General features: G+C 40.3%; 2 protein-coding genes and 1 pseudogene across 2 annotated transcripts; all 3 read right to left on the bottom strand.

Annotated features, from left to right (window-relative positions):
• Positions 1–7,918: 7,918 nt before the first annotated feature.
• Positions 7,919–8,753, bottom strand: LOC142985949 (uncharacterized; annotated as a pseudogene).
• A 487-nt stretch (positions 8,754–9,240) lies between these two features.
• On the bottom strand, positions 9,241–18,026 carry LOC142985948 (uncharacterized). Its single transcript, XM_076134186.1, has 2 exons — positions 17,127–18,026; positions 9,241–9,297 (listed from the first exon to the last, which is right to left on the bottom strand). Exons 1-2 carry the CDS (start codon positions 18,024–18,026, stop codon positions 9,241–9,243), a joined length of 957 nt encoding a protein of 318 aa, XP_075990301.1.
• A 567-nt stretch (positions 18,027–18,593) lies between these two features.
• On the bottom strand, positions 18,594–19,256 carry LOC142985947 (uncharacterized). Its single transcript, XM_076134185.1, has one exon. The coding sequence runs from the start codon at positions 19,254–19,256 to the stop codon at positions 18,594–18,596; it is 663 nt and encodes a 220-aa protein (XP_075990300.1).
• Between the last annotated feature and the right edge of the window lie 7,977 nt (positions 19,257–27,233).

Below are 27,233 nucleotides of genomic sequence, written 5' to 3'. Positions count from 1 at the left end.
ACCTACTTTCTTATAAAATGTACAGGAAGGTGTCGATTCACCATCATTAGCTTTATGTTTCGGTTTATCATTACCTACTCTATTTGAGCATTGCAAACGCATGTGACCTGTTTTACCACAACCATGACACTTAACCGTTCGGTTCTTATTAGAAAGGTGACTAGAGCTGTGTTTATGAGTCTCTTTTTTAGTGGATGACTTAGGTTTAACATAAATGGCCAAAAACGATTCTTAATTATCAACGGTTAGGTTGGCATTAACAGCAGCGGCCTTAACCTGAGGATTGTTTATACCACGAAGTACAATTTGTACCATAAGGTCATCAGCGATTGCCTTTATTATGCGTAAACGTAACAAAGATCTTCGAGCGTATTCGGCCTAAGTAGAGAACTTATCAGAGTTCGTGCTCATAACCTCAAAGAGTATATTCGCATAATCAAGACGACGTGGACACAACGATTCAAAATCTTTAGTGAAATTGGACCATGGTCGATCATTAGTCGTCCATTCATTGAGCCAAATTTTTGCGTCACCCTTTAAGCAATTTGCAACCCGTGATAAGCACTCTGAATCACCCCAATTATTAAGTCGCTTCGCTTGCTCAACCTCATTGCACCACATCTCAAAATCCTGTACAGATGGGTCAAAATTAGAAATGTAGTATCCTTGCCTTTTAGTTCCAACTATGGAGAGTAATGCGTCGGTGAATGCTTGACGCACGGTTTAAACATTGTGACTGTATAGTACCTTTCCGTGATACCCGCTCGCACTTACGTGATCGACACCTATCCGACCGTGGAGATCGTTCGGCGTCCCGGCGCGGTTCACGCTTATTGCTGCGATCACGATGCTCACTTCGACGGCTACGAGATCGCTGCACTGATCGAGAACGCGAACGACATGATCCCTGTGCACTTGACTCGCTATGAGACCGGCGTCGGCAATCGACCGTGATGATTTATAGCGGCCCTGTTTATCCCGAATTGACCTACTGCGAGACCTTACTTTTACATGAGAACGCGTCCCACTCGAACGACTGCGCGTACGTGAACGAGATACTCGTGTACGCGGCATAATAATTATTTAACGGTTGATTGTTTGAACAACACAAATGTGGTACGTTAGACGTATCCCACTTCTGATTTTAGGAGAATCGATATTAGTTATTTAAAAAAAAGATGACAATTACCGACGAATTGAATAACGAACGCTTAAATAACAATAACCTCTAACCAAATGAACATTAACCACTAAAATTAAGTATTATCGCAACTAAAATAATTTAACTTAAAAATACAACTGAACCAAACAATCAACCGTTAATGTCACGTGGGACCCTTGTTGGGGTATTTTGTTCGCCGCCCCTAGACTAAGGGGCGGGTGTTTGTGTATGGGGGGACTTCCCCTTGTGGTAATAATTGCCTTCGGCCCTGGTCGCAGGGTTGGGTGGATCGAGCTTCACTCCTCCCGGCGGTCGCCCCCGCGTCGGGTGAGACCTATGGTTGCCCCATAGGAGGCCCAGCGAGGAGGCGCCATCCAGGGGGAGGCTTTAATCGATCCTTACTCCCTGCGTTTAGGGCAGAGGCGGTGGTGTGTTATTTTTTTTAGCGGGAAGCGGGGCGAGAGATTGCCCCGGTGTGAGTGAGCCCCCGTCTCCTGCGAACGAGGCGCATATCGCAAGTTATATGCGGTCGTCTTCGCAAGCAGGGGGCAAGGGGCAACTGCGGCGGGGCGTGACTGCTGCATCGCGCAGCGTGGGCGCCGGGCCTGCCGCCTTGGCGGCGGAGGGGCCCAGCGCAGGTCATGTTGTGTGGACCTAGTGGGAGCGCGGCGCGTCTTCAGGGTGAGTGGTGATGTTATTGGTGTTGCACCGGGCTCGACCGCCAGGGTAGGTGGCGGGAGCTCGGTGCACGGCGAGTAAGTCCGGTGGGATTGCCGCGCTCGACCTGACGGGAGCGCAGCAAGCGGGTGATGGTAGTTCCGCTGCGTGCGACGCACTCGGTCGTGAGTGCGGCGCAGCGGAAGCAGCGGGCGATGTGTTGTCCGGGGTGCGGGCCACCTGGGCCGCATCTGAGGTTCGGCCGCCGGCCTCTGGTCGCGGAGTGACGTCCTCCGCCTGCCTCTTGCAGTCGGGTGGCCGCGCGTGCCATGGCGCTATGTCCTGGATGTGAGCCAGGTCGGACGCGTCGGCACGCATAGAGGCGGCGAGGCGGCGCACGTAGTCGTCGGTGAGCCGGGTGCTTATGTATGTTTTATACACACCCAGCTTCACTCTCGTGGGGAGGTGTGAGGAGCGCACTGGACGAAGTATGGCGCGGGCCGCGTGGACCTGCGCAACCACGTTTTCGGCGTGCGGCGTCATAGAGAGGCGGCGGTCGATTGTGACGCCCAGGTACTTGGCCTTGGTGGCCCAGTCTATAGTCTGGTCGAGGAGTTGCAGCGGTTGGGGCTCGATCAGCCTCCGCGAGAACGACACTGCCTGCGTCTTTCCCACGTTCACGGACAGTCGCCACTGCGACAGCCAGGTGGGGATGAGGTCGAGGGCGCGCTGCAACTTGACGGCGGCGTGGTACGGATTTAGCGACGTTGTCACGTACGCCGCGTCATCCGCGTACAGCGCGACGTGGACCCCATCCGGGGTCGGTATGTCGTCCGTGTACGTGGCGTGCAACGCAGGCGAAAGGCAGCTGCCCTGAGGAACTCCGGCAGCTGCCGGTCTCGGCGGGGAGAGAGCTCGTTGCGGACGCCAGCGGCACCTACCTGGGTTTCCGGAGGCGGCGGAGTCCAGAGACGTCGTCGAGCAGGCGACATCTCTGAGTCGGGGGCGGCGGGGGACTTCCTCGCGTCATCACGCGGGACGTCGTCACCCGTGTCATGAGCACGCACTGCACTCACTTCACTCGCGGCACTAACACTTGTGTCACTATCACTTGTACGCGAGGAAGGCGCAGGGCGGCCCGCGACGATTGAGCGCCTGCTCCGAAGAGCGGCGAGGCGCCACGGCCACTCGGCCACGCGGGCCGGCCGCGGGGTTCGCACGGGGCGCGACGGTCGCGGGGTTTGCACGCAGCGATATGAGGCGCGTGGGCTCCTCCGGCGTCCTGCGGGCTTCGTGGGAAGACCCCGAGCTGCCGGTCTTCAGGGTAGGGCTGCTCTCCGCAGCCGGCCCTGGCTTGCGGACCTCATTTGGGTCCGGGTCCATGGTGGTGGTGGTGGTCTACACAGTGTCGGAATGGCCGCGACCCCAACGGCGACAATAATCTTGATCCTTCCTGGATAGCCGGGATGCACAAGGCTCGCGCACGGGGGGCCTCGTCGTACACGGTGGCGTCGAATACAGACGTTACCGTGGCAGTGACCGTGCGCGAGTAAGTGGAGTCCGGGCGGCGCGGCGCGGCGCGGCGCGGCGCGGCGAGAGAAGAAAACGTGCGCTCGCCTCGACGCGACGGTCCGAGGCGATCCAATGACCGTTAAGCGGTTAGGCGTTCATATTTATAGTTGTTAAAGCGTGACGTCACAAAGCAATGACAAATCAAATACAATTATGCTAATAAAATAGTTATGTTTTTTGCAAGAAATAAAAGGCTTTTTTATTTTTATTTTATTTATTTATTCGTTCAAACACAAAAACCCCAATACCTATGCAATAAATTAAGTTGGAGACAAGGACAGTCCAAACACAGTCTTCGCTCCAAAGTCAATCCATTGACTATTCCAAAGTACAACAGGACCGCTGCCTTCAGAGGTTGTTTTAAATTTTCTGCCACATATTGTTGGAATGACTTGCCCCCTCCTATTCGCAGCCTAAAAACAAAAGCAAGTTTCCTATTTCACCGAAGAAAAATAATCATGAATGAGCAGTTATCTACTGCATATTAATAATGATAAAATAACACATAGCTTGTTACTATTACAATTAGGTATATTATAATACTAGCTGACCCGCGCAACTTCGCTTGCGTCACATAAGAGAATCATAATTTTCCCCGTTTTTGTAACATTTTTCACTGGTATTCTGTTCATATTGGTAGTAGCGTGATGATATATAGCCTATAACCTTCCTCGATAAATGGACTATCTAACACTGAAAGAATTTTTCAAATCGGACCAGTAGTTCCTGAGATTAGCGCGTTCAAACAAACAAACAATCAAACAAACAAACTCTTCAGCTTTATAATATTAACTAGCTGACACGCGCAACTTCGCTTGCGTTACATAAGCGTTAAAAATTTCCCCGTTTTTGTAACATTTTTCACTGGTGCTCTGCTCCTATTGGTAGTAGCGTGATGATATATAGCCTATAACCTTCCTCGATAAATGGACTATCTAACACTGAAAGAATTGTTCAAATCGGACCAGTAGTTCCTGAGATTAGCGCGTTCAAACAAACAAACAAACAAACTCTTCAGCTTTATAATATTAAAGTATAGATTAGTATAGATATATAGTATTTATAATATTAGTATAGATAGATAGATGATATTAAAAACATACTATAAACTAAATTATAAAATAGATATATAAATAAAATAAATAAAAAATAAAATAAAAAAGCCTTTTATTTCTAGACAGTAGGAATGTAACATTTGTTTTATATGTAACAGTTAAACTAGTAGATAAAATAAAATTATATACAACTAAATTAAATAAAAATAAAAACTTTAAAAAAAAAAAAAACTACATTCTACGATTTACTGAACTGTTAGAACCCCTCTGCGGGTGAAGGCCTCCTCCAAGGATGTCCAGTCCTCTCTTGATTTGGCTTTTTGGAGCCAGTGTGTCCCACCAACTTTGATTATGTCGTCTTCCCATCGTGCATTGGGCCTTCCTCTTCTCCTCTTTCCAAGTGGACCTTTCCAGGCTGTGACTTTTTTGGTCCATCTTTGGTCCTGTAGACGTGCCACATGTCCGGCCCATTTCCATTTGAGAGACAGAGCTTGTACAAGTCCATCTTTGGCATTAGTGGTGTCTCGGATTTTTGTGTGCCTAATTTTCTGGATTTTCTTTATATTTAACATACTACGCTCCATTCCTCGTTGACATGTTATTATCTTGTGTCTTACACTCGTATTGAACTTCCACGTTTGGCAGGCGTATGTTAGGCATGGTATGAGGCAAGAGTTCATGACCTTTGTTTTCATGTTGATAGGGAAGTTACCTTTGAAAATTTCTTTTAAGCTCCAGTACTTGTTCCATGTGAGTTGTGTTCTTCTATCGACCTCTCTTTCGTTATTTTTTCCAGTGAAGCTGATTTGTTTGCCTAGGTACAAGTATTGGTCTGTATATGTAATAGGCTCGTTTCCCACCGATATTGTATTTTTGATACTGTTTGTCATCAGCATGGTTTTGGATCGGTTCATTTCTAAACCCACTTTCTTGCTGCCTAGGTTCAAGGAATCTATCATAGATTGGAGTTGTTTCCCAGATTCTGAAATTAGGACCAAGTCATCCGCAAATCGTAAGTGGTTTAGGTTCTTCATTCCAATCTTTATGCCATACCGACTCCAATCAAGTTGACCTATTACGGCTTCTAATGTTGCTATAAATAGTTTTGGGGATATCGGGTCACCTTGTCTTACCCCTCTTTTAACAGGGAACCATGGACCAGTTTTCTCCAGTTTCACTCTACTTCTGCTTTTGCTATAGATATTCTTGAGAACTTGGATGTATTCATTTTCGACATTTTGTGTTTCTAAAGCTTCCCATATACTATCGTGCGACAATGTATCGAATACTTTCTGGTAGTCTACAAAGGCTAAGTAGAGTGGTCTACCCATTTCGTTGTATTTTTCGTATGTATATGGTCCACCGTCGAAAAACCCCTCCTGAAGCCCGCTTGTTCTACAGGTTGCTTCGCATCAAGTGTGTTACTTATTTTCTGGTTTATAATTGAGGAGAAGAGTTTATAGACGCATGGAAGTAGACTTATCGGCCTGTAGTTCGCGATATCTTTAGAGTCTCCTTTTTTGTAGATTAGGATTATATTAGACTCGGACCATTGCATAGGTGTCTCCCCAGTTTTTAAGACGAGGTTGAACAAGTTTGACAAAGGTTCGGTGAGCATATCCGAGGCTAATCTCAAGGTTTCGTTGGTAATATTGTCTGGTCCGGGACTTTTCTCTGTTTTTAGGTTCTTGAGGGCTGATGCGACTTCGTTAGTTTCTATGCGTGGAACTATTTCGGATTCATTCTCAATGTTAGTATGGTGATAAGCGTTGTTAGAATCTTGTGGTTGTTGGATGCTGTATAGTTTTTTGTAGAAATCGGTTGCAGCTGTAATTATTTCGCTCCGGTTGTTTAGTACTGATTCTTGTCGTTGTATGCCATCTATCCATGTTTTGTATGTTCGAAGTTCTTTATATGCTTTTTCTTGTACTTCCTGTTACGTTTATATGTTTTTCCAATGTTTTTTGTCGGTGGTTAGTGTAGTCTATCTTTATGTTTTTACTTATAAGTTTGTAGAGAGCCCTAAGTTCGTTCTTTTTTGCTCGGGTTTTAGGTTTAAATTTTTGTATTTCTTGTCTTCTGCTTATAAGTTTTAAAGTGCGCTCTGATAAGATTCTTGTTTTGTGTGCTCGTGTGACTCGTGCCTGCTGGAGACTTGTAGTTATACAGTATATTATGTTGTCGTAGTACTTCTGTACAGATGTATTATCGTCCATTTCCAGTAGGCCTTCAGAGATGTTTGCGGTTATACAGTCTTGGAATGCTGTAATTTCTGCTTCGCTGTTTAAATTTTTGATAGGATTAGCTCTGTATTTACTTCTAGTTTTTGTAGCTGGGGTCAGTGTGATCGTGGCTCTCACTGCCCTATGATCGGAAGGGTAATTTATGTTCATCACTTCGGTATTTTGGATTATTTTTGGACAATTGGATAATATAAAGTCTATTTCGTTTGAACGTTTGCCGTCTGGTGATCTCCAAGTCCATTTATTCTTATTTTTATTCTTGAAGAATGTGTTTAAAATCGATAATTTGTTTTCCATTGCGAAGTTCACTAATCTCTGTCCTCTTTCGTTCCTTACGCCGTATCCATTTGGTTTCATAATAAGGTATTCTTCTTTCTTAGGTATTTCTATTTTTGCATTTAGATCGCCCATTAGTATGAAGTCTTTATGAGCCAATTCTATTGCTTTGTTTATTGTCTGGTAAAATGTAGACATTTCTTCTTCATTTGCTCTTTCAGTTGGTGCGTAGACTTGTATAAACGATATGTGCATGTCTTCTATTGTCATATTAGAGGCGCCCGTAGCCAGTTACGCTCACCGGTCGGTAAACGATCTGTGGGTTAAGCAAACCTTGGCGCGGTCATTCCATAGATGGGTGACCGCATAGTGGTATTTGAACAGGGCGTCTCCGTGCTTCGGAGGGCACGTAAAAAGTCGGTCCCGGTTGTTGTCAATAAGATAACAGTCGTTAAGCCACGTCAAAGGCCTTCGGGCGGTTTGAACAACTTTGACACTAGGTTGACCACTAACCATACGATAAGAAGAAGAATTGTCATATTTAGTAATGCTACTCTTTCGGTGAGGCCCGTATAACTTTCTATGCTATTTTTATGATGTATGTTTATTATAAAGCCCACCCCGTACAAACCGGGTGTAGCACCTGTATGGCACAGTACAAAGTCTTCGTGTTCTTCCATTTTGTTACCCAATCGCCTTGTTTCAGCTAATCCTATTATGTCATATTTGACGTTTTTTAGGGCTTCGTTGAGTTCAATAAGACGTTCGTGAGAAAACAGCGTTTTGACATTATATGTCAGAACATAAAATTTGTTTCTTGATTTAGATTCTTTAGTTTTCCTTGGAGGGTTTTGGTCGTGATCTTCCTCGGTGACCCACCGGCTTGGAAGATTTGTTTTAGTTTGTTCTATTGATTTTCTTTTATTATTCATTGCAGAGGGGGGCGCTGGTTGCTACATATTATTTTGCTTGTTATTTTGTTGCGCTGGTGCGGTCTGTGGATCTTTCGTGGTTATGAAGTTTAAGATTCCAGGTTTCAGGACTCCTTCCGACACGCTGGACGTTCTTCTTGATGACGCCTGGGTTTTAGTCTTCTTGCTAACCTGCGGTTCTTTTTTTTTTGTTGATACTTGGGTTGTTTTCTGGAGATGTTGGAAGCATTCTTTTGTTGTTATTCAATGGTTCTTTTTTTCTTTCGAGTACAACTACTTTGTCGTATTTTAATATGGCTACGTTTCCCTTATCTCTTTCCATCTGAAGCTCTTCTTTTAATTCTATTCTTTTTTTCAAAATGTTCGGGGGATAGTCTTCTTGAATATAAAACCCAGAGTCTTTTAAGGTTTTTTTCTGCTTTAGGATACGTACTTTCACTCCCAGCGTTGAAAAGGTGACTGTTATTGGTCTTGTATTGACTCCTTTTTTTCCTATCCTTCTAGCCTCTTGTATGTCTTTGTTGTTCAACTCTAGAGAAAAGTATTTATTTATGAAGTTGATCAAGTTACTTTCCAATTCTGAATAGGATGTTTCGGTTTCTTCTATTCCAAAGAACACTAAATTCCTCACTCTTGCTTGTTTTTCTAGGAAGTATAAGCGTTTTTCTTGATTTTCTAAATTTTCTTTAAGGTTTTCGTATTTTCCTTCCAATATTGCAAATTTTTCTTCTAGCAAAATATTTACGTTCTGAGTAACTTGCTCGGTCACCTTTTCCCCGTTTTTCTCAATAATTGATTTTTGTTCATCGAATTCGCTTTGAAATTTTAGTAACATATTCATTATTTTTTCTTCCATTTTTGTTATCTGGTGACGAATGATCGATACAATTGGTACTAGTAGCGGCCTCTTGTGTTTTTTCTTAAACTATAATGAGCTGTTGTTAGTGCGGTCGATTAGAGCGTTTAGCCAGTTGGCGTTGTTGGTGGTTCGTAGTGGTTTTAATAGATGGCGCTAATTTAAATTCCGTCGTAAGTATTTCGCTTACTCATTTAACAATTAGGTTATCTTTTTCTTGTTATTATGATCTGCTTGATTTAACTCAATTTAGATGTTCACACTAATTGTCACAAGTGGATTTTGTCGCCAGAAAGCGTTCTTTTGCAATTATATAGCGATATTGAAACACCACCGTTGATAGTAGCACTCACTTTGTCTTTCACTTTTTTCCATATAATAGTTGTAGTCTTTGAACTGTCCACACTGTATGTTGTAGATTAGATCACTAAGTATAGTTTTTAACACTTTCCAGTCCACTAAAGCACTTGAAATATTTTTAAATTCACTATTTGTCGTGACTCGATGTAAACATGAGCACTACAGCGCCCTCTCTCAGTGCTACCTAAAATAGATATATATGTTACTGTAAAAGCCCGAACGGTGGTAAATCCTAAGATTTTCCAGTATAAACTAAGATTTACCAACTCGCAATGGTAAAAGTCCGAACAATTCTTTTATTTCGAACTTTTACCTATATTCACTTGATGATATCGAGATGTCGCCGGAGCCCTCCGGGCTCCTCCTTCTGGGTGGTTAAAAAAAAATAACCACGAAGAACCAGAAGAATTGTTCGAATCGGAATCGCTAAGGTGGGAGCTTCGCTTCGCTCGCTCCCACCTTAGCCTTCTAGCCCAACCTACCCATGTCGCTTTGCCCAAAACTCCTTCATTATAACTATGTCACAGTATATAATTATACCGTGAAATAGTTAAAAACATAGTTATGAAGGAGGATTTTTTTATATATCGTAACATAGTTTTTAAACTCTGGCTTGTTCGGACTTTTACCATTGAGAGTTGGTAAATCTTAGGTTTTACCGGAAAATCTTAGGATTTACCACAGTTCGGGCTTTTACAATAACATATACAATAATTCGTAAATACAAACTAAGATAAATGTGACGATTCTGCAGCTTGTTTTCACAAGAGATCCCGAACTTTGCTCTTAAACGTAAGACGGTTAGCGGACATCCTGATTTCAAGAGGGAGCGCGTTCCATAATAAGACAGATTGGACAGGAAAAGAAGAGTTGACAATCCCAGAAGTGTATGATGGAAGCAGAGAAGAAGAAGATTATTAGAAGAACGAAGGTTACGGTTGTGATTACCACACAGATATTGAAAGTAGGGAGTTAGGTAGGCTGGGGGAGTAGAAGAAGTAAGAAAAGAGAAGAGAGTCGTGAGTGCACGTAAATTACGACGCTCACGAATAGGCAGCCACCTAAGCTGGGAGCGATAAGTAGATGTATGATCATACTTGCGGAGGTTGAAGATGAATCGAATGCAGTTGTTGAGAAGGCGGTCAAGTTTGTTGAGGAGATCTGCATTCAGGTCGAAGTAACATACATCACCATAGTCAATCAGTGGAAAGATTAAGGTCTGCACAAGCATTGCTTTAGTCGTGGATGGAAGAAAGTTTTTGAGACGATACAGAGCCCGCAGTATACCAGTGAACCTCTTGCAAACGCTAGATACTTGAGCTCTCCAGCTCAGAGTTGAGTCCAAGTAAAGGCCAAGATCTTTTACAGTAGAAGTCAGTTCTATTATTGAGCCATTAAATACTACCGGTGGTACTAAAACGTGACCTAGCCTACTGATGCTGTGATGACTGCCTACGATTATAGCCTGACATTTGTCAGGGTTAACAGCCAAACCGAACTCCCTAGACCAACACTTAATTTGCTCAAGGTCACTGTTTATCATGCCGACAACTGATGCTATACATTCCACTGGTCCTTGCGCGTAGAGTTGCAAGTCATCACCGTACAGATGATACGCACCCTGAAGATTTTCGGTTAGAAGATTGATGAAAATAGGAAACAATAACGGAGAGAGGATGCCGCCTTGTGGGACGCCAGAATCGAGTTCACGCCAGCTCGATGATAAGTCACCGATGTGAACCGACTGTTGGCGTCCTTTAAGATATGAAGAAAACCAATTCAGTGCACCAGAAGATATGTTCAGGTGACAAAGGATGGAAAGATGGATATCATGACTGACGGTATTGAAGGCGTTCGAGAAATCAACCAAAGCCACCACGGTGACTTTAGTGTCCTCTATGCCCGCCCTTATACGTGGGCCACTACTTATATTTTGAGCCTAACTATGAAAAACGGTAAATATGTGAGTGAATGCTACTTTATCGTGTTCTCGGGTATTCTTATGCATGATCTAGATAGATTTTTTTCCGATCGAAATATTTTTTTAATATTTTTTTTTCTTTCCCGAAGACCCGTCAAAAACAGGGTGTTTAAAAGCATAACCTGCTTCTTGAGGCGATGAAAAATCAATGTTTACGGTATTTATTTTTGACGTTTTGGATCTAAATAAAGTCATTTGATGTCAGACAGACAGAGGTTTCGAAACGCTTCTAGCGCGAATAACTTTTTCTGGATTTGGTTCATCTAAAAGCACCCATAAAGTCGACTGGTGTTTCTTTTTTGGCTCATGCGCATAGATCCTAAATTCGTGTTCTATCACGATTTGATACACGTATTTTGAACCAAAACGATAGATTTTTCAAGCATTTATTTGCACTAATCGGCGCGAGCACCTTTGCAAATTCTTGTGAAAAATATTTCAGTACGTTTAGAAAAAATCTTCTAAACGGAAATGTTATCACTTATATTTTGTATTTAAGAGTGGAAATAATGTTCAGAATTGTGACAATCTACTGATGTATCAGGAAATGAAAATGCATAATTAATTTTCGCACAGCATCGATTTTTCCGGACACAAGTGGTCACCACTTGTGTCTTGGACGACCTTCAGGAATTTGATTGACGAGGGAAAAATAATTATAATAGAACTCTACATATCAGCGTTTAAAATTTTCAAAAGATCGAATTTCACTGCCTTAGTAAGAAATAAGTCGATATAGACACGACTGTTTCCATAAGTCACGTCGAAAGTCGTAAAAGATCATTGCACGAAAATGTTAACCATCCTAATGCCATTTTTCCGCACACTTGTAATTTTCAATCACCGATATTGAAAATATTTTCAGCGCAGATTTCAAAACGTTCTTCGGAACGCAGTAGTCAAAAATGTCAAACTTTACGATGAAAACACCAAACGACATCTAAAACAATCAGATTCGTCAAGGCTCAAAATATAAATAGTGACCTAAGTATCGCCAGTCACTTTAAGGAGTGCGGATGTAGTGCTGTGACCTGGTCTGAACCCAGATTGAAGTGGGTTAAGCGGGTTGTTGCTTAACACAAACTGTGTTAATTGCTTGTGCACACAGGCCTCAAGCACCTTGGAGAGGAAAGGGAGAATCGATATGGGTCGGAAGTGAGCTGGACTCGATGGATTTGGGATTTTAGGTAACGGGATAATGTAGGCTTTGCGCCACAGAGAAGGAAAAGATCCAGAGGTAAGGGAGAAATTTATGATATGGGAAATGGCGGAGAGCAGGTGATCCAATACCGTGACGATCATTTTTTTTTTTTTTTTTTGACGTCGTCAGCCCCTACTGCATTGGACTTAATTGAAAGGATTACCTTCTTAATATCTTCCGGTGTTACTGGAGCAAAACAAAAGTCATCAAAATTGGGTCGGGGTAAATTATTTACGGAAAGGACAGTGTTGCACGTGGTTTGGTGATCTAGAGGTGCGGTAGAAGTGAAATGAAGATTAATGTCATCCAAACCAACTGTGCACTGTGGAACGCTACTTCGGTGTTTGCCCATACCTAGGGTCCCTAGGAACCTCCAGATATCGGCCGGGGAAGAGGAAGAAAGATTACATAGAATGTGTCGGCGTTTAGCGTTGCGTACCATCTGATTGCATCGATTCCTTGCAACTTTGAACTGAACCCAATTGTCGTCACAGCGGTCTCTGCGGAACTTTGCAAAAGCCCTATCCCTACGTCTCATAGCAATGCGAACTCCGTCAGTCATCCAGGGAGCAGGCGGTCGTTTACATCGCACTCTTCTGAATGGCGCGTGGACGTCAAACAGCCTAGTGACAACAGTGTTAAAAAAATCGATTTTATCGTCAATCGTAGGGGCTGTCGTTAGCTTCTTCCACTCGATGGAAGCAGCGTCCTCACACAATTTAACTACATTCATACGCCCAAAACAGCGCCTGTACAGAACCTTGGGAGGGGATTTGGGAGGTTTAAGGGTGTAGGACAGATATATTAGGTCGTGATGAGAGAAACCAGGAGCAGGGTATTGACCTAAAAATGAGACAAGGGTGGGAGCAGACGTGATCATTAGGTCCAACCAAGTATCATCGCCTTCGGTGTTGTGATGAGTGGCATTTAGTGGTAGGACATGTAGACTGGCGGACTCAATGATGTCTAGGAGTTTACAGGAACGGAGTGAGCTGGGAGAAAGGAGATTGGTGTTGAGATCGCCCATGATGATGTGATGTGAGTAAGCAGACCCTAAAGATTCCAGTACCAGTTCAATACTGGAGAATTAATCAATGGATGGGGGACAGTAAACTACGCCGAGAAGAATTTTGGCTCCTTTGACCCAAACCTCTAGGAAGAGAAATTCGGCGGAAGCGGAGTAGTTAGGACAGGAGGAAGCTACAATATGGTAAGAGAGGTCACTTCTGAGATAGATAGCGACGCCACCCCCTTTCCTGTCTATCCGATCATTACAGATAAGAATGAATCCAGGGAGGGAGTAAGAAGTTGAGGGTAGGTGAGGTTTGAGCCACGTCTCTGAAATCAGGACGGCATGAAAGGCAAGTAATCTATCTTGTATTTCGGCGGCTGCTTCTTGAAACATCAAATGCGATTTTTTGGAAATGTTATACGTAGAAATGCTGATGTTGAGTATATGATTCATCCGTTCGATGGTAGGTGTATATAAGTCAGGTGAAATATGAGGTTTGTGAGGATATATAGAGAACTCATCTGTTTTCAATAAACAATCGTGACCTACACTAAGCAGTCCAGTGCCCGTCAGCTGGTGCGCAGTAATCCGATCTTCGCACATTGTTCGTACATTGCACCGATTGCAACAGGTATAAATATAAGTGTTGATAATATACACTAGTCCCAAAAATTAAGGGATATAAAAAAAGAATCCAAATTTTTGGGTGATTTTCAACAAGCTGTAACTCCGAGGAAAATGGTCGTACAGAAAAAATAAAAAAAATAAATTGTAGCTTCAAGTGTCTAATTTTTAGATATGACCATGAAATTTTTTTGTCATGGCCAGGTCTGGAGAAATCCAACGAAAACTACCAAAAAAAAATTTTTCAACATTTTTTCCCTCCTAAAAAAAGGTCCACGGGCTTCAAAAATTTTTTTTTGATTCTTTCGTTCTAAATTTCTTTTAGAAAATTTAATCCTCTTTAATTTGCCGTATTCAAAAAGCCTGTACGACGATTTGCCACGGAGTTATCGTCAATCAAAGCAAAAAAGTTATTTTTGATTTTGATATTCAATAACTCCGGAAATAATGATCGTACAGGAAATCAAAGGAGGGTTTTGAAAACTGCACAATATTCTCTATAAGAAAATGTAAACATCTTTTAAGAAAAAATTTTTTTTTGAATTGAAACCTCGGACTGAAAAAAAGACAAAAATTCGCGAAATTAAGGATATTTGGATAACTTGGTATAACTTTGGATAAAATCGATGAACGAAGAATATAATCGGTAATTTTTCAACCTCAAAGTGTCCCCTAATATCCCTCAAAAATTCAAAGCGCTGCGATTTTTTTTTCATTGTGCCCCGAAGCTTCAAATTCTTTGTTGTTGCAAAAATCACCTTTGTGAGCAATTTTGTGATTTTTATTCATTTTTTTAATAAACATTTTTTTTTCTCTCTAAAATCTTTATTTTTTCGATTAAAAAGCAAATCGCAAAACGAGAGATCGTCTATCGCTGCCATGAAGTCAAAATCGAGATTCGTCAGTCCATAAGACACTGGTCCACTGTCTACGACCCCAATCGTGATGGTCATGCGCATAAGCCAATCGGGCTCGACGATGTCGTGGAGTGAGCATAGGCACGCGATTTGATTTTTAATCGAAAAAATAAAGATTTTAGAGAGAAAAAAAAATGTTTATTAAAAAAATGAATAAAAATCACAAAATTGCTCACAATGGTGATTTTTGCAACAACAAAGAATTTGAAGCTTCGGGGCACAATGAAAAAAAAATCGCAGCGCTTTGAATTTTTGAGGGATATTAGGGGACACTTTGAGGTTGAAAAATTACCGATTATATTCTTCGTTCATCGATTTTATCCAAAGTTATACCAAGTTATCCAAATATCCTTAATTTCGCGAATTTTTGTCTTTTTTTCAGTCCGAGGTTTCAATTCAAAAAAATTTTTTTTCTTAGAAGATGTTTACATTTTCTTATAGAGAATATTGTGCAGTTTTCAAAACCCTCCTTTGATTTCCTGTACGATCATTATTTCCGGAGTTATTGAATATCAAAGTCAAAAATAACTTTTTTGCTTTGATTGACGATAACTCCGTAGCAAATCGTCGTACAGGCTTTTTGAATACGGCAAATTAAAGAGGATTAAATTTTCTAAAAGAAATTTAGAACGAAAGAATCAAAAAAAAATTTTTGAAGCCCGTGGACCTTTTTTTAGGAGGGAAAAAATGTTGAAAAATTTTTTTTTGGTAGTTTTCGTTGGATTTCTCCAGACCTGGCCGTGACAAAAAATTTTCATGGTCATATCTAAAAATTAGACACTTGAAGCTACAATTTATTTTTTTTATTTTTTCTGTACGACCATTTTCCTCGGAGTTACAGCTTGTTGAAAATCACCCAAAAATTTGGATTCTTTTTTTATATCCCTTAATTTTTGGGACTAGTTTAACTGTCTTTCCACTTTTCCTCACATAATATTTCTTTTGTCAAACATTCGTTATTTTCTTGTTGGCATAAATTTTTGTCACTCTTCATCTGATATTCGGGCCTTTGGCGGTGACAAAAATAACTTTCTTGTATGATACAGCTCTTTATGTCTGCTTCGGTCATGGGTATAAATGACCCCTTTCTAATATTTTATGCCACGTAGTCAGACACAGGTGATATCGCGTAGGTCTTGTTTCCATGATGCTGAGCAATTGGTATTAACTTGAAGATTTTGTACGTATCTCTAGTAAGAGGTATTCTTATCTCGAACAGTAGAGTAGTCCAGTATTCTTGCTTTAACTCTAAAGAGATTGTACATCTTGCGTATGTCCGAATGAATGTTGTCTACGGGCAAAGAGACCTCTTTGGGCAGTTTACTTGATATAGTTTTCAACTCAGATTAGTTGATCTGATGACGCTAAGTGTACATTAAATCGGCCTTGGTAAACATCCATGACGGCATCCATAATCGTGTCTTGTAGATTTCTCAAGTTGTTAAGTACATTTGTCGCTATGATAGACCCAACTGTAAAGTCACCCAGTAAACTACTTGTCTTAGCACTGTTTTTCAGATCGATTACAGCTGTATCTAATGCCATCATGTGTTGATTTGTAATCTTGTGTTGTTGGTTCATAGTACTCTCAGTACGTTTTAATAGATTGTTTTCGGCTTCTATAATGGTCGTTTGATTTTTCCAAAGATTTATGATATGGTTTTGATTTTGTTGTAGTAAGGCAATGTCTCGTTTGTATTGTTCGGCGAAACGGTCGTCTAATACGCCGAACAGTGTGTTAGCGAGATATCCGACTCCGTTGATAAAGCCTCTCTTGTTACGTCGCAGTCTGACCGACACTACAATCAACTTTTGACATGTCAGCAATTGGACACGACGCAGACGTGTCCAATTGCTGACTTGTCAAAAGTTGATTGTAGTGCGAGAGCTCATCGTAGCCGTGACGTAACTGGAGTACTAACGCATTACATCGACCTTATCCTTGCATTGTTTTGCATTTTGTATCGAGCGTTTGTATATATGATTCGAGTGCTTCATTAACTCGCAGAAATGGGTCCATGTCATAGTAAATAACGAGTTTCCATTCATCCTTAATAAATAACATGTTTGATAATTTATCAAGGTATAGGCCTTGGTTGTCTCTGAATTGAGTAATATAAACATGTGCAGTGCAGGTTGTTATAAATAGCAGCAATGTTAATATTAAAGAGGTAAGAAGACTTTTCCTTGGGCTTCTTAATGATGTTCTAGGCGATTGTGCTTGATTGCTGGGTAGGAAATTGGTTGTAGTGTTGTCGTTTTGAGCTTCGTGACTGACCAATTTTGATAGCTTGATAATTGGTCGTTTTAAATAGCCACTCTTCGTCTTTAGGGTGACAACGCGCACGAAGTCGTCCTTGTCTAGATGTAGTTCAGTCACTCGGCCCATGATCCACTTGCCTGGAGGTAGGTTTTCTTCGTGAACTGGAACCACATCATCCAACTTGATGTTTTCCTTTGAATTTTTCCATTTTGACCTTGATGTCAGCTGGGACAGATATTCAGAGCTCCATCTCTTCCAAATGTCTTGAATATTTTTTTGTGTAAGACACCAACGTGTTCTTAAATCTCTTTCTGTGGGTATAATTGTCAGTAATGGTCCGCTTGTCAAAAAGTGAGATGGGGTTAAGTCCTCGGGATCATCAGTTAGGGCGCACAATGGCCTCGAGTTTAGGCACGCTTCTATTTGTATCAGTAACGTGCTGAACTCCTCGTATGTGAGCTTCTGTTCTCCTATCACTCTCTTGAGGTGAAACTTGAAGCTTTTCACCGCCGCTTCCCAAAGACCTCCCGCCGATGGCCACGAGGGAGCGTTGAAGTGGAACGTGATTTCCATGTCAGCTAACTCTTGTTGTAGCTCTTCATTGAATGTAGGTAAAATTTTTTGATATTCTTCTTGTAAAATTCTGCTAGCACCGACAAAATTACGCCCATTGTCGCAATAAATGTCACGGGGGGCGCCTCTTCGTCCAGCCATTCTGCATAGTGCTGCGATAAAAGCTGGTGTAGTCAGGTTGGCAGTCTTGGTTGCCATGCATACGAATACAGCAACATATCCCTTTGAGGATTTTACTCCACGGCCCTTATTAGCCTTCAAAAGGATATGCCCGGTGAAATCTACACCCGTATGTTGGAAAGGACGAGAAGGGCAGACCCTTGAACCAGATAAGTCCCCCATGATTTGTTCTTGCATGCTTGGCTTGTGCTTCTTACAATTTATGCAATTACGTATATATTTTTTAATTGTTTTTGTTCCGTTTAGAATTCAATACTTTTGTCGCGTGTATGCTAATGTAACCCGAGCGCCGCCGTGCAACGTGAGCTCGTGTGCATTATTTATTATTAAATCTGTGAGGCGGTGATTTTGCGGCAAAGTGATTGGGTTATTCATTTCAGGGCTAATCAATGCGTTACGCAGCCTCCCTCCTACGCGAAGAATCTCCTCATGATCCAAATACGGATTCAAGCTTAGAATTTTGGTTTTTGTAGAAATAGATTTCTTTTGTTTCAGGTATGCTATTTCATCTTGAAAAGTTTCACCTTGAACTTGCTTTATTATTATTTTTCTTGCCTCTCGTAATTCCGGTATAGTGAGCCAAGAGACAGATTTTCTATCTTGATTTTTCGCAGCAAATCGGCGCACCCATGCTTACACCTTAATAAGCTTCGAAAATGAATTATATTTTTCTATCATTTCCTTAATTAGACTGTTGTTTTTATTACGCAATATAGTAATATTGCGTAATTACGTTAACTTGCTTTGTAATTTCGCTTCTTCTTGGGTAGTGTAAGGACAATTTTCTTGTGTAAAATTGTCTGTGATGGATAGCCATGCTGGGCCTTGCCACCATATTGGATGAAGTCTCAGTTGACTTGCAGTCAGGCCGCGGCTGGCGCAATCGGCAGGATTTTCTGCAGACTTGACGTAGTGCCACCAATCTGGCGGCATGACTTCAACAATTTTTCGGACTCTGTTTGAGACGAAAGGCTTCCAGCGATCAGGATTTCCTTGTAGCCATCCAAGAACCGCCATAGAATCTGTCCATCCGTGTACCTTGATGTCCACGTCAGGTGATAGGGCTTGTTTGATTTTTATCATGACCTCGGACAGCAATAATGCTCCACAAAGCTCCAGTCTTGGTAAGGAAACTTCATTCTCGCAGGGAACCAGTCTTGATTTTCCAACCATGAGTTTTATATCAATTTCATTTTGCTTGATTACTTTGATGTAAATGACGCAACCGTATGCTTTTTGCGAAGCGTCGCAAAAGCCGTGCAATTCGAGCCTGCACGTGTCATCATAGCCGAGCCATCGTGGTATTTCAATATTATTTATGTTATCAATATCACACTTTATTGATTGCCATTCTTGATGAATATTTTTGGGCAGTTTGTCATCCCATGACATACCTATTTGTCTTCCATACTTCTTGAAAAAGGAGCTTCATTTTAGCAGAAAGCGGAGTTAGCCACCCAAGAGGATCAAACAGCTGTGAAATAGCGGATAGCAGCGATCTCTTTGTATGTTGATCTTGCTTGTTGATCTTGCATTGAAAAACAAAAACATCCTTTTCAGGATTCCAGTATAAGCCGAGTGTCTTGGTAGATTAGGTGCGAGGTCAAAGTTACACTGACCTTCTTGAATTGAATTTTCAGATAGAACCTTGTAATTAGACTTCCATTTTTTTAAATTGAAGCCGCCAGCTTTCATAAGATTTATGAGGTCTGCCTTGATTTTTAGCGCGTCCTCTATTGACGGTATTAAAGTTTAGTTAAGTTTTTAAACGAAAGTTTAGTTCATGCTGGCCACCTGGCGCAGCCATTTTGTTATTAAAAAAAAAAACTATACTGTGTGATTGTCTGTTGTTTTGGTTGTGCTTATTAAATAAAAGTTTTTTCAAGAAGAATTCTAACAGTTTATTGATATTACAAGGATAATCCTAAGAGGTTATGGGCCCAGGACCTTAATAAACTGTGAAGAGCAAATATTTATACATTTCAACGTGTTACGCTTGTAAAACCTCAAACAATGGAGGTTACAAATGCAATGCGAGTTGAAAAGTTTGAAGGAAAAAAGTTTGAAGGAAATTCCAAGTAAATTGCGCATTGATAGCAAAGGGCTTGGATATAGAAAAGCCAAAACCCGAAGTAAACACTACACAGTGGTTAAAAGAAAATGGCATGGCAATGTTCATCATAACCTCGTCCATGGAATTCAGTCAAATATCGTTGATCGAGAATTGTAGAACTGCATTGGAGATAATGAACAAATTGGAATCTATCTACGAACTGAAATCAGAGTTTAATAAAATGATGGTTCAGGAGAAATTCTACCAATACAAGATGTCACCAACGGATAAAATTGCCCAACATATCTCAAAGGTGGAGAACTTGGCGAAACAGTTACGTGAAAGTGGAGAAACCGTGAGTGAAATGGCAGTGATGACTAAGATAATCTCAACTTTGCCAGCTAGCTACAGATCTCTCCGCCAAGCATGGTTATCTTTAGATCCAACTAAGCAAACGATACATAACCTTACTTCGAGATTATTAGATGAAGAAGCGAGTTTGTCAACTGAAGAAGAAAGTGTAAATGCATTATTAGTTGCAAAGAAGCCTATATCACAATATAAATAGAGTAACAATAGTAACAAAAGTTCTAGAAGTCAAACACAACATAGATTTATATGTTATAATTGCAACAAACGAGGGCACTTTGCACGAGATTGCAAGGCTCCAAAGAAATCTGGGAACAAATCTGAAGAGCAGAAGCATATGTTTGCGTTTAGTGCAGAACATTGTTTACATTCTGTTACAGACACAGATGTATGGATCCTTGATAGTGGGGCATCTGTTCACATGTCATATAGGCGTGATTTCTTTCATGAGTTGCAAGATTTTAAAACTGACACTTGCAATAACAGAAAAGTGCGGTTAGGTAATCAAAAGGAGATTGAAGTACAAGGAAAAGGTACTGTGATGATTAAGAAACATGTAGATGGACAGTGGGAAGAATCCATATTGACTGAAGTGTTGTTTGTGCCAGATTTGCGTCGCAATCTATTTTCTGAAGGAGCGGCCACCAGGAAAGGTTATGTTATTGTTAAAGAAAGTAATAATGCTTTAATACTTAAAGATAACTCAGTAGTACTGACTGCAAGTAGAAAAGATAATAATCTTTATGAACTAAATGTCAAAACTGTTTGTCAAGAGACCTGTAATGTAGTCCAAACAACTTTGAAGTTATGGCATGAACGCCTAGGACACTTGAACATAAAAGAAGTGAAAAATATGGCTAAAAATGGTGAAATTACACTCCCTGTGACTGAAGATGATAAAGAGTTTATCTGTGAAGCTTGTCAATATGGTAAACAGAGCCGGCTGCCATTCCAGAAGTCAGATAGTAATCCTCATGAACCTGGGGAGGTTGTATACAGTGATGTTTGTGGACCTATAGAACATGCCTCTGTATCAGGCGCAAGATATTTTGTCTTATTTAAAGATGGAGCAACAAGTTACAGGCACATATATATTATAAAGAATAAGAGTGATGTGATCAGCTGTTTTAAGAAATACAACAAGATTGTAGAAAATACATTTCAGCATAGTATTAAGGTATTGCACACAGACAATGGGTGTGAATATGTGAATAAAGAGTTCAAGGATTATCTTGATGAAAAAGGAATAGTTCATGAATGCACTGCACCATATACCCCTGAACAGAACGGCCGAGCTGAAAGGGAAATGCGCACTATCATGGAAAGTGCACGATCCATGTTGCATGGGAAAGATATGCCACTATATCTGTGGGCTGAAGCTGTATGTTGTTCTGTGTACTTACTTAATCGGAGCTCGTCTAGCCAGACTAAGAATGTATCACCACATGAATTGTGGTATGGTAAAAAACCACGTCTTGATCATATCAAAGTTTTTGGATCAGAAGGGTATGTTCATGTCCCTGATGAGAAAAGAAAGAAACTGGATAAAAAGAGTAAAAAAATGATTTTAGTAGGATATGACCAGTATAATTATAGAATGTTTGATATTGAAACAAAGAAAATAACTATATCAAGAATTGTAAGGTTCAATGAAAACAACAAGACTGTAACTGAAATGGTAAAAAAATCCAGATAATTTTTACTGAAGAACAAAATGAAAATGGAACTAATGAAACTGAAGAGCCAATGAGCTCAGAACAGCAAATTTCAGAGGATCAGTCTAGTCCAAGAAGCTTAGAGCAAACTCAAAGTGATGACAGTTTGCAAAGTTATTTTGATGACAATGATGAAACTTATAAGCCAAGTAGAACATTGGGAGATATTGAAGAACGCATCATTACACTGAGACCAAGACGAAATAGAGTTCATGAGGCAAACCTGGTAGAGTTCACTACTCCAATAACATATGAAGAAGCCATGCAGTGTAATGATAGTGATAAGTGGAAAGAAGCAAATTTCGAAGAGCTGCAATCACATAATGAGAATAATACTTGGTCAATAATTAAAAAAAACAATCAGAAAACTATCACCTCTAAATGGGTCTTTTGTATAAAAAGAGATGTAGATGGAAGTATAGACAGATATAAAGCTCGGTTATGTGCTCGAGGATTTGCTCAGGTGAAAGATATTGATTACAAGGAGACATTCTCACCGACAGTAAGGTATGACTCCATTAGAACTTTATTAAGTATAGCAGCAAGAGAAAATTATGAAATAGAGCAATTCGACGTGAAAACTGCCTTCCTGTATGGAGAGCTTGCTGAGGATGTGTATATGGAAGTCCCCGAGGGTGTCACGGCTGCATCAGGAAGCATATGTAAGTTAAATAAATCATTATATGGTTTAAAGCAATCATCTCGTTGCTGGAACAAAACATTCACAACATTTTTAACTACTTATGGTTTTAAAATGTGCCACTCAGATAATTGTATCTTTGTTGGTAATTTCCAAAATGATAAAGTAATTTTGATATTATATGTTGACGATGCTTTATTATTTTCAAAAAACAAACATGTTTTGTCTGTTATAATAGATGATTTGAAAAATGTTTTTAAGATAAGAGTGTTAAACTTGTATTCTTTTGTAGGCATGGAAATAAGTAAATTGCCTGATTGCATAATTGTTCATCAGAAACGGTATACAGAGCAAATAATAGAAAGATTTGGTATGTCACAGGCAAATTCATGTAATACTCCTACTGATAATAATGTTATTTTGACTAAAAATGAAAACATTGACTTTGTCCCTGATTTTCCTTATAGAGAAGCAGTGGGAGCATTACTGTTTCTATCGTCTGTTAGTAGACCAGATATAGCTTATGCTGTTAACATAGTAAGCCGGTACATAAACAATCCTAGTAAAGACCATGTTAATGCTGTCAAAAGAATCTGTGTTATCTGATTAAAAGTAAAGATATGTGTGTTACTTATAATTATAGAACTGAATTAGTTGGTTTTTGTGATTCAGATTTTGCAGCAGATTTAGACTCGCGCAAGTCAAATACAGGATATGTGTTCATGTTCAATGGGGGGCCTATTACTAGGGCTAGTCGTAAACAAAATACTGTGGCATTGTCTACCACTGAATCTGAATATATGGCGGCTAGCGAAGCCGCCAAAGAAATTTTATGGCTTAGACAACTTTTGTGTGATATTGAACAGCCACAAAATTCAGTTACTTTGTTTATTGATAACCAGAGTGCCATTAAGCTTATACATAATCCTGTCTATCACAAAAGATCGAAACATATCGATGTACGATATAATTTTATAAGAGAGAAAGTTGAAGAAAATATAATTGAAATAAAATATGTAAAGAGTGCAAGTCAACTTGCTGATTTTCTTACAAAGTCATTGCCTGCAGTAAAGTTTGAAATTAATAGAGATAGTATTTTACATAAATTGTAAATTGTGAAGAAGTTTGTGTAAATTTTATAGACTCTATACTATAAAATTTAAGTGGGAGTATTAAAGTTTAGTTAAGTTTTTGAACGAAAGTTTAGTTCATGCTGGCGCAGCCATTTTGTTATTAAAAAAAAAAACTGTACTGTGTGATTGTCTGTTGTTTTGGTTGTGCTTATTAAATAAAAGTTTTTTCAAGAAGAATTCTAACAGTTTATTGATATTACAAGGATAATCCTAAGAGACGGCACAGCCAGGATCAAATCATCCATGTAGAAATTGTTTTCTACAATCTGCGCCGCTTCAGGAAATCTTTCCTTTTCGTCACTTGCTAATTGGCGTAACGTCATCATTGCCAGGTAAGGGGCGGCTTTGGTGCCGTAAGTCACCGTAGTTAGCTGATATTCCTGTAACTGATCATGCGAGTTATTTCGCCATATTATCCTTTGCAGAGGCTGGTCATCTTCATTTATCCAAATGGCGCGAAACATTTTTTCACAATCGGCGGCGATGGCTACCTTGTATCGCTTCCACTCTAATAGTAGCGTGAAGATATCGTTTTGTAAGTTCGGCCTCGTATACATGCAATCGTTAAGACTTTGTCTGCTTGATGTTTTTTCCGATGCATTGAAGACTACTCGTAGCTTCGTAGTACTGGAGTCACTTCGTAGCACGCAATGGTGCGGTAAATAGTAAACGGGTCCGGACATTACATTGTCATTGTTAACAAGTTTCATATGTCCTAATTCTTGATACTCGTGTATGAAAGACTTGTACGCTATTTTTAGCTCGCTGTTTCTATTCAATTTTTCTCTATTTGATGGAATTGAGTTGAGCGATAGCTTTGTACTTCGATTGGCCCAATTGATCAATGTTAGACTTAAGAGGCAGTCTAACTACATATTTTCCGTCCTTTGACCTTGTTGTCGTAGACTTATAAAATTCGATACATTGATTTTCTTCTGTCGAATATGACTGATTCTGTGACACATCTTCTATTTCCCAATTTTTTTGTATCTCTTGCATCTTGCTGAGCACCACATTGCACTGGAGAGTCTGCACCTTGCCGCACAATAGCCACCCCAGACGCGTTTCTTGAGCGATTAGAGACATGTTTCCAATTCGATACATTCCATTCATCATAATATTTGAGTAGATGTCGGCTCCGAATAAAATGTCAATGGGCTTGCTCACATTGAAGTCGGGATCGGCCAATTCTATTTATTGTAATAAATTCCATGTTGGACGGGTGAATGACGCATTAGGCAAATTTCTTGTTAAGCCTTTCATAATGTAAACATTAGTCGTAAACGCATAATCTTCGCGCATAGACTTGCAATATATTTCTGCTAATCCATTGCAGATGTTGTCCTTGGCGCCAACACCTGTTATCACTCCTCTACATTTTTGTCTTTGTAGGCACAGAAGCTGTGCTGCTCGTGTGGTGATGAGAGAAACTTGTGAGCCTTGGTCTATTAGGGCTCGCATGACAAGGTATTCTCCATCTGCTCTTTGAACCTTTATGAGGGCTGTAGATAATAAAATTTCGGAGCTTAAAATTGTTGGGCCACGTGCATATTATTGCTGAGTTGTTCGGTGCGCGGGTTCAATGCTACGTTATTGGACGCTGGCTTTGACGTCGTGTCGGCCGATGTCACGTTTTTTTCAAACGCTGAGTGCAGCAAAGTGTTGTGTCGCCCATTGCAGTCCCGGCAACTTTTGTTTGACGAACATATTTCCCCATTATGACTATGATCATATAAAGAGAATACACGATACCACTCAGGAATGTATGAATGCCATCAAGAATGTTGGCGTGGAAACAAGTAGCTGGGATCCCTTGATCGTGCATATCTTACTGCAGAAGTTGGATACCGAATCACACAATCACTACCTCGAATTATTAAAAAACCCAAGGGAATTACCTAATTTACAAGTTTTTTTGCGATTCTTAGAGAACCGATTTACCATGTTAGAATCGGCTAAGAAAAAGTTCGAGAATAGCAAGTCATCAAATAACTCTAACAATTACGCAAATATTAATTCTAAAGTACCTAAATCGAATAATTATACAAAGCAATCATTACCAGCAAATAAAGGAGGTCAAGCTTCGTCTAACAATTATTTCGTAAGAAATTGCCCACTCTGCAAAGAACAACATGGTTTATATTTTTGCAATAAATTTTTAAACATGACTCCACAATTAAAATGTAGTACAATTAAACGATTACATGTGTGCGAAAACTGTCTTTATGACCATAAAGATAAAGCCTGTACTTCGGAAAAACGAGGCCGCGAGTGTAAAGCTAAACATAATACACTTTTACATGAAGCGTTCATAAACCCGTCGTGCAATATTACAATTGACGACATAAGTCAAGAACAAACAGTCAGCAAAAAACCTATGTTGCAACATGGCAACGGCGGTAATGAAATATTATTAGCAACCGCAATGATAAAGATCCAAGCAAGTAATGGGTCATATCACCAAATGCGGGCCCTGATAAGGTTCCCAAGTCTCTCTTATTTCTGAGAAAGCTGCACAGATTTTAGCTTTACCAAGACGTCAGTGTAAGGGAGTTGTATCAGGGATTGGGACAAAGGAAAGCAGCTGCAAGGGTGTTATTCAAATATCATGTTCATCATTGTATAACAATTTCACTTTCAAGACAGAAGTGTATATAATGAACAAACTTATCAAAAATTTGCCCAGTTGCTCGTTTAGTAAGCCTTCATGGTACCATCTGGAAGGGATACAGCTTTCAGATCCCGAATTCAATGTTAGCCGTCCAGTGGATATATTGTTAGGTGCAGACGTATATTCACACATCATAATGGACGGAATCAGCAGATCAGATCAAGAAGCACCTATAGCGCAACAGACCCGTTTGGGTTGGATTTTGTGCGGAAATGTGCAAACGTTGCAATGTAACGTTGTCCTCAATCAATTGGACGACATTATAAAATTTTGGGAAATTGAAGATATTTCCGCATCAGAATCCCCGTTATCAGAGGAGGATAGCCAGTGTGTTGGATATTACAAGTCAACTACAAAAAGGCGAATGGATGGCTCATATGAAGTCAGGATTCCATTGAAGGAGAGTTTTGAAGAATATCTAGGTGATTCGAAACATACTGCTATTGCTCAATTTCGCCAATTAGAACAAAAATTTCGTCGTAATAAAAACATTGAAGAACAATATAAATTATTCGTCAATGAATATCAGACATTAGGACATATGAAACCGTCAATTAGTAATCGGAAACCCGAGTTCTACCTACCGCACCATTGTGTAATTCGTAATGAGTCAACTACTACGGCACTCCGTGTAGTTTTTAATGCATCAAGAAAAACATCGACGGGTTTGAGTTTAAATGACCTTATGTTAAAGGGGCCAAATTTGCAACAAGATCTGCAATCACTCTTACTCAAATGGAGACAATTTCCATACGCTTTCACAGCGGACATCGAGAAAATGTTCCGAT

The sequence above is a fragment of the Anticarsia gemmatalis genome, chromosome W (assembly GCF_050436995.1).
Source record: "Anticarsia gemmatalis isolate Benzon Research Colony breed Stoneville strain chromosome W, ilAntGemm2 primary, whole genome shotgun sequence".
NCBI classification, from domain to species: domain Eukaryota; kingdom Metazoa; phylum Arthropoda; class Insecta; order Lepidoptera; family Erebidae; genus Anticarsia; species Anticarsia gemmatalis.
The sequence above is the reverse complement of the archived record's forward strand: the minus strand, read 5'-3'. Positions and strand labels throughout refer to the sequence as shown.

What these genes read in the sequence shown, in the direction of transcription:
- LOC142985948 (XM_076134186.1), bottom strand. Translation starts at nt 18,026, where the DNA reads ATGGGGGACTTATCTGGTTCAAGGGTCTGCCCTTCTCGTCCTTTCCAA. An exon ending in TTATCAAGCTATCAAAATTG is followed by an intron (nt 9,298 to 17,126) that starts GTCAGTCACGAA and finishes TATCTATTTTAG; the next exon opens with GTAGCACTGAGAGAGGGCGC.
- LOC142985947 (XM_076134185.1), bottom strand. Translation starts at nt 19,256, where the DNA reads ATGTCATGGGATGACAAACTGCCCAAAAATATTCATCAAGAATGGCAA.